This window comes from Haliotis rufescens, unplaced genomic scaffold (genome assembly GCF_023055435.1).
Source record: "Haliotis rufescens isolate VD_foot unplaced genomic scaffold, xgHalRufe1.0.p SCAF_19, whole genome shotgun sequence".
Lineage (NCBI taxonomy): Eukaryota > Metazoa > Mollusca > Gastropoda > Lepetellida > Haliotidae > Haliotis > Haliotis rufescens.
Window position 1 is genome coordinate 861,390 of NW_025963879.1, and position 11,265 is coordinate 872,654.

Consider the following 11,265-nt stretch of genomic DNA (forward strand, 5'->3'; position numbering starts at 1 on the left):
TGCATGGTTGTATTGTTTTGTATGAGAAACGACTGTGTCATGATTAGATCTGGGGCATATAAGTTATCATACGAGTGTATTTTTGGATGGTAAATATCCTGTATTAGGCATATACATTGTATTTACCGAGCCCTGGTAAATACATACTGTTAGTGTTTATTCCTAATACAGGATATTTACTGTCCCAAAACATACAAGCGCGAAAATCTCTTTATCATATAATGTCAATCCTAAATATTTTTGTCGAAAAAGCAGTTCTCTTCTCTTACAAACATTAACTAAACATTGCAAGTAACCTTGAAGTGCGCGTATTAATATATATTACGTCAGAAGGTAAGTGATGTGTCAGTCGGACAGTGACAACAGGCAATACAGTTCCAACTGAAACCTGTTTCTTACACAGAGGCGTAACTACATGTAGGCAAAGTAACAATTGCCTACACACATTGTTTCTACTTGCCTTTCGAGGCATTCCATCGGTCTGCCCGCTGGAATAGCTGCCCTTTATCAAAGAGAAGCTACTCTAACCCTAGTCTATGAGACGTCACGTTTGGTTTGAGTTTGCCTGTCCCGCCATTGCCTTACGAAGTGGAGAGTCAGATGAACACACATTGACAAAATGAAACAAGCTAACAATTCGGAAATATTTCGGCCAAATCCAACTCTTCCACTTAGAGGAATCGGTCCCAAGCCGCGGAGGTCTACAAGCACAGATATGGAAACTGATACCGCTGGGCTAGTGTCCTCGCTAAAACCTTTTGCATTTTATGTCTCCAAATCTGCCCAAACTTGCAAAACGCCCCAGCTATGTATACGCCCCAGTTAGATACTGATTTCCAATGCTTTTGACTAGTGTTTTGATAATGATAACAATTATTCCTGTTGCTTCTCCAGATTACCGATGGTTAATTCTGACTCGATCGCCGATTGACAAGGGCGACGCCATGTTTGCTTGTAAACACTGAAAGTAGTACCTACCTGACCTTTGATATTTGCATCTCTCTCCGTATATGACCTCAAATGATACCGTTTTTATCCGTTGGTTTTATCCTGCCGAGACACCTACCTGTTATATGATACAGACAAATAGCCACAAACCTATAGGGCTGGAGGGATGACTTCAACTTTCCCTTTATGTCAACCAATAGTCCAGAAGCTGCAGTCTATGGTGTCTACATTTCACGACTTTTGAGGTACAAGCAAAGATACTCTTTCTACGAAGATTTCAAAGAGCGCCATAGGACTATAGCTCAAAAGTTGTTTTTTCACGTGTTTCGTCAGGTAAATACTTCAGTTGCTTTTTAATTGTGACTGTAACGAATGCAACCAGTGGGACAGTATATGTTAACCTTTTCGCGAACACCTGGTATCATGAGTATTTGATAGTGATTAATAAACACATGCTTGGAGCATGGCCAGCATCTGATATGGGACTCTGCTTTTAGCAGAGATTTCATATGATTATAGAAATGGTTTGGACTCTTTTATTAGAGTGATTGAGTCAGTTTGACGCCGATTTGTACTGACAATATTTCAGTTATATCACGGCGTGTCAGTTTGATGTGTGAGTAAACCCCGTAATGGTACAGGTCCTAGACGTTTACCTGTCTGGTTAAGCCTATGACCACGGGTACGGTGTTGACAGACCTAGAAACATTCTCAGAGCGAATCTGGCATTCGACCAAACGAGCATGGGACGTCGCTCTTCACAGTTAATTAAAACGCTGAGTGGATCCCCCGTGCCTCGTGTAATGAAGTTGCTTTTATGACGCTTTTGTCACGACAGGGCTTGGGACACCAACAATCAGCTACATACAATGTACCCATATATATATATACATAGGGGCGGTGGGGTAATCTAGTGGTTTAAGCGTTGGTTCGTCACGCCGAAGACCCGGGTTCCATTCCCCACATGGGTACAATATGTAAAGCCCATTTTCCGGTGTCCCCCGCCGTGATATTATGAAATATAGCTACAAGCGGCGTAAATCCATATTCACTCACACTCACTCACAGATATAGATAGATAAAATACAAAAGTCCAAAGATGAGATGTATAATTTAGTCAACCGGTTTCACGAATGTGATTTTTAAGTTTATATATATCACACGGATATTACATGCATGTACATGTGCATATATGTAGGGACCTTGTGTGTAATTTATCAGTAAACCCATTTATACCCTGAATATTAGTGAGTGAGTGACTATGGTTTTACGCCGCTTTTAGCAATATTCCAGCAATATCACGGCGGGGGACACCAGAAATGGGCTTCACACATTGTACCCATGTCGGGAATCGAACCCGGGTCTTCTGCGTGACGAGCGAACGCTTTAACCACTAGGCTACCCGACAGCCCCCCTGAATATTAAGAAAGGACTTTATTTACAGAAGTCAACCGCTCACGACTATTTGCCAACACTGAAAGTTAGTTAATTTGTCTCTCGCCTCGAGACATTTACATTATCGTGACACTTTCTACGACAATATTTGCACTAGATTTAAACGACTCGGTGCGGATGGAAAGGTCAGGCGCTCTGGGATCGCCAGGACTTCATGATGCTAGTCACCACAATATGTCTTTTCACCTCAACCTTTTCCCCTTTGTCCTCATGAGACGTTTGAAGGAAGATAATTTAACGGTGAAAAGGTCTTCAAATAGGTAATGACTCTCGCCACTTTCGACCATAATTGATTGCTGGGGACCTATTATTCTCCCCTTGAAAACTCACGGGGCAGATGGACTAACGCTAAGTCTCTGATAATATATAATCGATGGAAACAAAACATCTAGCCCTGTGAGATGCGGAATCAGAACCTGCGGAAAATCTAGACATGCTTCATTTGGGTCTTTTGCATTACAGGAAGGGCTGGGCGGAAGGGAAAATTATGTGGTTCAGCCGCTGTGAAACACTCACTCTGTGTTTGTTGACTTTCTGACTTGGGTAGATGCTCCACACCAAAATCCTAAAACTCCTGTATGTTGATCATGGACAACACTTTTTGAAGTCATTCATTTGTAACATCAATATACGCTCTCTCGATTTAGATGCAGAAAATTTAAAATAACTGTTGAAACTGGTCGCTATGATATGGTGGAGTATAACCAACGCCTGTGTGTACATTGTAAGTCTAAAGGCTCACACTATGTTGAAGAGGAAATGCATGTTTTGCGTGTCTGTGGTCACTAATCAGACATGAGGACAAAGTATAACTCCAAGCTTGTTAAACAGCCTTACGTTTTTCAAACATTTATAAATCTCGTACAGAACAATTACATACGCGTGATATGCAAACTACCTCATATTTACATCAAGTAGACGTGTTGTTAAATATAAGAAACTATTAGTGTAACCTGTGCCCTTTCACTGATTTACACTGAAAGTGTCTTAAGTCGAAGGTCTTATAGTGATCTGCCTGCCTAAAAGTCGCAGAATTAGAGTATATCTTATCAAATTTAACTTTCCCTTTTTTGCTAACACAATTTACGAAAACTTCCTACAGGTCAAGCTTGAGTAAAGAAAAAGACTTTTCTTTCGCGCTGTTGCTGTTGATTATATCAGAGGTTTGTAATTGTGATGCCAAATCAGATGAAAGTTGTTGATTGTTATTACCATCCCCGGCGCTTGGCATTATTGAGATAACACTTGCGGCATGGTATCAAAGCGGGAAGCACGAAAACAGCGGGGTCTCATTGAAATTATTCCTTTAATCACACTCTTTGAAATACAAAAATATTACAACATTTACGATTTATCAATTGAATTGATTTAAATACACAACACCTCGTCCTGTCCGAAGCAGCGACTCGTTGATCCGCAACATAAATTCACAAAAGTAAGATCGTCATGATAAGTTGCTTTCGATCCATTCGATATGACTACTTATATCGGTATAAAGCGTCACCGCATAGTCAGTACACGTGTATTCTGTAACGATGCCAAACAGGAAGTACTGGGTGTTTTCATCGGGGCATATCAACATACTCCCGCCATCAGTCTGAAACAAAGAATCGTGCAGGTAAACTTGACATGACACCAAACGTTCATTTGGTAATCTTGAATAAGTATTGTTAACGTTGTAACAAAGTTTCCGACGTTTTCTGTACGACTTCTGTTTGATCAAGGTTACAACATTCAATGCCTTCGTAAAGCTTTCGAAACGTTTTATGGTAGACATGTTGAGAACATTTCCAAATTTGACGCATCAGTGACGAAATGATGTCACATGCAAATCCCAATTTTGACTAGTACCATATTTCCCCGTGTGTGTATCAGGTGAGCAATTGCCTTGCCTTTGTATGTGTTTGTGGCATGTGCCACTGGTGAGGAAGGGTACGCTTACCGTTCCGGGAACACCAGGTATCATGACAAGGACAGTAATTTATGAACAAATGTTTATGATACATGTAAGGTCGTAGTTTTCCAGTCTTTCTAAAGATTATGGAGAGCACATGGTCGGGGTTCGATCCCCGACAGCGTCATACCAAAAGACGTTAAAAGATGGTACTTGTTGTTATCCTGTCTGGTGCTGAGTATTTAGGGGCTAAAACAAGGACTGGTCGGCCCGCAGTCAGTATACTGTGTCTGTTAAACTGCGGCATGGTATCTCAGTGGGCTAGCACTACAAAATCGACATTAGTCCGGACTAGTACATGCAGGCACAGACACATACACGTGCATGCAGGTCGCTACTTAAGTGCATTAATCTTGAACGCGACGTTAAACCCCATTTCATCTCACCAACGAATAACATACTTGACTTGACTTGCTTGCATCTTTGTTGTGGGACTTGCTTGCATCTTTGTTGTGGGTTATTTTCAAGTCATTGGTAAACATAAAAACAGACTCAATTTGGATAACTTGAATAATACGACAAGGAGTACCAATTTCCAGTCTCTACAATTAAGTTCCTCGCTAATTTTAAAAATACGTACTGCGTTTTTATGAAAGGTTCTTCTTTCATCCTCAAACTTACTTTGCAATCAGTGTCCTCTTCGTCGTCTTGTAGAGAGCAAATTACGTCATCAGGCACCGTGCCGTTGGCATTCATGGCCAACAGCAGTTGAGAACACATGGAGGATTCGTACACTCTCACTGGCCGAACTTCGAGCACACTCGACACATCTGGATCTAATTTAGAAATGTAATCAACATAAAATGCTATCCGTTACTATAACCTACGTCCACATTTACATCCAAGACCTTTCTTACATGTTGATTGAATCGACAGTATCTACGTGAAGAAGGGAACTAATATAATCGACTATGATGAACAAACAGAAATGATTTTCAAACATTTTATTCATGTGGGGAATCACACACAGGTCTACCCGACCGCCCCTGTGGAAACCTGACATCAAAAAAGGGCTACCTGACTGGCCACTATGAACACACCTGTGATATCTCCCCACCCAGCCACCAGACACCGTCCAAACCCGAGACTGACCGGAGATGTGTTGACCTTAGGTAGACACACTGGGGAAATGCAGGGGTGGTTCACAACTTCGGCAAACTCCAACAGCACGAGATCAAAGCCTGTCGGGACAACAAACTTAAACATAAAGCTGTGTAATTATGTGGTTATTTTGTTGTGGAACATTTGATAATTGTTTGTAACATAAACATAATATAAGGATAATCCAGGAATTGATATTATAAGCAATGATACACGTGATATGCACGTGCTCTCAACCGAGTCACCGAGTCTTCCTGATCCATTTCGTCAGCCCTTACGGAAAGAGCATAGATTGCTGGGCACCAATTTTTAACCAAATCCTCATGGTTGCAGACCTAAAGCTAAAATATGTTATTAAATATATTTCTATTTACAAGGACCGCCTCCGTGGTCTAGAGGTAGAGCGTCCGCCCGGAAAACGGAAGGACCGGGGTTCGGCCGCGTCACACCAAAATACGTTAAAAGATGGTTCTTGTTGTTACCCTGTCTCGCGTTCGCCATTAAGGGGGTAAAGGGCTGGTCTGCTGGGAGTCATTACTCTGTGTCTGAGTGGGGTATTCATGTTGAACAAGCCCTATAAATCGGCATCAGTCCTGACTAGTACAAGCAGCCACACCCACACACGTACCTGCACGTCGCTACATGAGTGCAATAATTTTGGACGCGACGTTAAACCCAATTTCACCTCACCCTCACCATTTACAAGCATCTTGGTAACATACGTTTCCCAATAATGATTCATATATTTGTATTCATCACATACTGCATCGTTCTCTAATTCTAGCGTCTCTAAAAATCAAGCTGCTTTTGTTCACCTATCTTGAGTTACCTCTGGTGAAGGCTGTGTGGTGCGGGTGCCTAGTGATGGATACAACCTCCACCTGTACTTCTGTGGATTCCGCTTGTGTTGCGTCATATTCTCCCAATGTTAGAACTAGTTGAGATGTTGAAACCCTTAAAGAATACACTTTGACAGAGTAATGAACCTAACAAACAGTTATTCCACTTCTTCAAATTACAATAATTACATTATTAATCCATTTACATAACAACGTTTAAAACTTATAACCAAATATATGTTCTCGGTATTAGAGAATGTAATAATGGTTATATGTTGAGGAAAGTGTTATTAAACCTTATGTCATTGTAGTTGTTTATAGTAAGATAATCAGAAATATTTAAGAAACACCGGGAACAATTGTTCTCGGTATCTGATAATAGAGTTATGGTTATATGATGGGTAGGAAGCAATAAAAACTGGAATCTTATGGTCTGGGTATTCTTGTATGTAATATAATGAGAAGAATCTAATAACAACAAGGGCCAGGTTCTGATGATGTAGTAATAATTCAGAAGATCGCTTTATGACTGAGATATTACCTCACGACGAGAAATGTTATCTGTAATCGAAAAATGTAATAAGATCAGGACCATTGTTGAAAAGCACATTGTTGTTCATATTTACCCATCCACGCATCCAGTGACTGTTAACACGGCGTGGTCAGATACCAGCACCCCGGAGCAGTAGTGCTGGCTGTATGTGGTCCTTATTGACACAACCCAGGGGAACACACATGCCCCACGTGTGCTGTTGAGAGGAAAGGAACCGATGTATCTTCGTTTGCCACAAGTTCCTGGTTGGAAATACATCACAAAAGTTAATTTAGCTGTTTATGGTAATAGTCTGTTTTGAATGGAACATGAAAATCCCATGAAATCTATGCTTTTTGGTTGCATGATAGTTTGAAAATGTACGTACTACAACCGGTAGTTTTTCATTGCACAGTGGAGCGATTTAAGCAGAGATTTCTATATATATAAACACATACTTAGGATATTGTCGGAATCGTACAATAGACTCTGCTTTCAGCAGAAATGTCTTAAGATTAAGTAAAGGGCTTTGACGATTTTTTCTGTGATGAAGGAAAGGGTTTAGTCGCTTTAATTTATGATTAAAGGAAAGGGTTTTGTGGCTTTTATTTATGAATAAAGGAAAGGGTTTAGTCGCTTTTATTTATGAATAAAGGAAAGGGTTTAGTCACTTTTATTTAAAGTAAAGGGTTTTGTCACTTTTATTTATGATTAAAGGAAAGGGTTTGTCGCTTTTATTTATGATTAAAGGAAAGGGTTTGTCGCTTTTATTTATGATTAAAGGAAAGGGTTTGTTGCTTTTATTTATGATTAAGGGAAAGGGTTTGTCACTTTTATTTATGATTAAAGGATAGGGTTTGTCGCTTTTACTTATGATTAAAGGAAAGGGTTTTGTCGCTTTTATTTATGATTAAAGGAAAGGGTTTGTCGCTTTTTTTGTGATTAAAGGAAAGGGTTTGTCACTTTTATTTGTTATTAAAGGAAAGGGTTTGTCGCTTTTATTTAAAGGAAAGAGTTTGTCACTTTTATTTATGATTAAAGGATAGGGTTTGTCGCTTTAATTTATGATTAAAGGAAAGGGTTTGTCGCTTTAATTTATGATTAAAGGAAAGGGTTTGTCGCTTTTATTTACGATTAAAGGAAAGGGTTTGTCGCTTTTATTTATGATTAAAGGAAAGGGTTTGTCGCTTTTTTGTGACTAAAGGAAAGGGTTTGTCACTTTTATTTGTTATTAAAGGAAAGGGTTTGTCGCTTTTATTTAAAGGAAAGAGTTTGTCACTTTTATTTATGATTAAAGGATAGGGTTTTGTCGCTTTAATTTATGATTAAAGGAAAGGGTTTGTCGCTTTTATTTATGATTAAAGGAAAGGGTTTGTCGCTTTTATTTGTGATTAAAGGAAAGGGTTTGTCGCTTTTATTTAAAAGGAAATGGTTTTGTCGCTTTTATTTATGATTAAAGGGAAGGGTTCAGTCGATTTTATTTAAAGGAAAGAGTTTGTCACTTTTATTTATTATTAAAGGAAAGGGTTTGTCGCTTTATTCATGATTAAAGGAAAGGGTTTGTCGCTTTTTATTTATGATTAAAGAAAAGGGTTTGTCGCTTTTATTTATGATTAAAGTAAAGGGTTTAGTCGTTTTTTATTATGATTAAATGAAAGGGTTTTGTCGCTTTTAGTTATTATTAATGGAAGGGTTTTGTCGCTTTTATTTTACCTAAGTTGTTAGGTTTACTGCCAAATTGACAAAGGTTGTTTTGAAGAGAATATAAAGATCCAATGACATGAATTTCGTTTAATTACGATTTACAAATGCACTTAAAACTACCAATACTTCATCCTTGCTTTGACTTTAGTGTTTTTATTTCTACGACACCTTGGCATGTTAAGTTTCCCACCTGTTGAGGTAGACCCATGTAAAGTTGTTTCAAAGCTTGAAAACGTTACAGCAGATGTGTCGACTCTGGGTGTCGTCGTCCATGTTGGTAATGGTGTCGGTACTGTTGTTTCCCTTGGAAATGTATCTGTGGTAGTTGTAGAGTTGGGAGACATCCTAGTGACAGGCATGCAGCAGGTTGACCTGAAGTGTGGGCATGTTGTTGGCAAGGAATACTTCGTCTCGTAGTCTGGCATGCACCACTGTCGGCAAATACCACCAATGTACCAGCACGCTGTGAATGGACATCAACATGAGCATTTACAGAACACAGTTGCCAAAGCTTTATGTTTTATATCAATGAACATTATTTTCACATGTGTACTTGTCGTCTTGGACTTGTATGAGTTTTGAAAATTTGGAATAGCAACAGAGGCTACTATTATATTGATTGCTTTACTATAACATGACATGATTCAGCTAATACTACAAAAAACTATCAAGAACCCGATTTCATTGAATGTAATAAAATTGGCATTAATGCAGTGTAATATGTTACGGTATACCTCACTAAGTTATGCCTTTTACCCATGAAATGTATTTATTATGCCACATGTACTTACGTAGTGCCACGCAGCAGGTGCCCTGGTACCCCATGCCGTTGTTGCAGTAGTCTAAGCCGAGGTTGACCTCCACACGGTGACACAACCCCCGACATTCCCCGCCATAACGAAGGTGGCACACTAAACATATAGAACGGTTAATTTACAGGTCAGAGCCCAGTTTATGTAGTAACTGCAAGACATGGACATGTGATGGCATTCCTAACATGTCTTTACAGCAAGGGAATCATTTCTTGGCATAATATGTGTTATAGATTAGCTGAAATATTAAACAAAACGAAAAGAAATCACTGATATTCTGCTTACCTAGAGATACACGCCATTGATCTTAATTGCATTTAACTTAAACACAACATGTATGGCTGATATAAATAGTGCCTTAGTTGCACATCAGTATCATAAATATATATACATGTAATATTATCATAATATTTTATAACTGATATAACACTGGACAAGTATTCATTTTGCATTTATATTTGTTTTGTCAGTTAGCAGAGTAAATCATGTCAGTACATCAGCCTCTTTCTTACAATACACGAAAGAATACGTACGTGACCAAAAGAAATATTGTGCGCAAACAGCTTGCAGATAAAACAACCAACAAACACACAGTATCCAAAATAACATCCCAGTTACAGTTGAAGGTGCTGATCCTGTGGCGCCTGTTCAAGAAGATCCCCATTCTGTACCACGCTCTTGTACAAGCTCCTCGAACCTTCAACTTTTTGCGTTTCACCAGGCTTTGTTAACTATTTCTTCTATCAGTGTGAAAATCACGCCCGAATCGGTCAAACTCTTAACTTGTCAAACGACAATGACACCCAGCCTGCACATATGCAAGTTATGTATGGCCTCGTGCTTTCAGACTTCAAGACTAATAAGATCACACTCTCCACAGCTTTGAACTCTCGCCCTAACCCTAGACAGATACATGTTATGGGTGTTTGTTCACGAATCCGTCTCGGATCGTAGAAACATGTTCTCTTCCTATGTAAATAAAACTGCAAGAAAACTACGACGTAATGACCACTCGTATGTTTATGTATTTTAACGTGATGCTGCACAAAAAGCATCTCAATCCTTGTAAAACATTGTGAGGTGCATATGAAGTGAATCCATCGCAACTTTCAATGTTCTTGATACTATCGAACACGTGTAACTGTGTTAGTATTAAATGAATAACTTAAGAACTAAAAAGAACTAAAGAAACTGATCACAATGTATCACCATGCAGCAAAACGTATAGCCAATACCATCTGCATTTTGACAACTTTGATAAATTCTGGTCGTCAGGCCAATCTTTGTTGACAAACTGATTTGTCATATATTTTAGGTTTATTTATACTTCGGCACTACTCTGTGTGTGTGTGTGTGTGTGTGTGTGTGTGTGTGTGTGTGTGTGTGTGTGTGTGTGTGTGTGTGTGTGTGTGTGTGTGTGTGTGTGTGTGCGTGTGTGTGTGTGTGTGTGTGTGTGTGTGTGTGTGTGTGTGTGTGTGTTAGTATGCCTAGGCTTGATAAGGCTGTACTTGTTTATGTAAATAGATCCATTTCTGCATCAATGGTGTTGATATTTGCATGAAATTTCAGCCAAAAACAGAGTCGATTGTACGATTCCGACTATTTGATGGCCATAATCACAATGAAAACAGCTGCATATGTTTGATCACTCACTATGAATGTTGTCAATCCTGGAATTGTATGTGGAATTGAAGCCATACTGTACTGGAAATACATTTTTCAACAAATAATAGCAATAATCTTGATTATTTTACGCATCTATTGTAGACTAACGTTCTTGCATGCTGATAAATGTTCACTAATACTCCTCACTTAATTCGACACATCAGCATGCTTATTTACACTTTTTTGGATTATTACAGTTGCTGTTGAAAGTGGTTTACTGAATCTTGTCGATCTGCAGGGTGATGGCAGAAAGGA

The 11,265-nt window shown here is 39.1% G+C and overlaps 1 protein-coding gene across 1 annotated transcript; it reads right to left on the reverse strand.

The window, feature by feature from the left end:
• Window positions 1-3,690: 3,690 nt before the first annotated feature.
• On the reverse strand, window positions 3,691-10,290 carry LOC124116238 (chymotrypsin-like protease CTRL-1). The gene is made up of 8 exons (XM_046477495.2): window positions 9,879-10,290; window positions 9,325-9,444; window positions 8,724-8,996; window positions 6,924-7,092; window positions 6,288-6,412; window positions 5,398-5,538; window positions 4,979-5,133; window positions 3,691-4,000 (listed from the first exon to the last, which is right to left on the reverse strand). Exons 1-8 carry the CDS (start codon window positions 9,952-9,954, stop codon window positions 3,848-3,850), a joined length of 1,212 nt encoding a protein of 403 aa, XP_046333451.2. The 5' UTR covers window positions 9,955-10,290; the 3' UTR covers window positions 3,691-3,847.
• Between the last annotated feature and the right edge of the window lie 975 nt (window positions 10,291-11,265).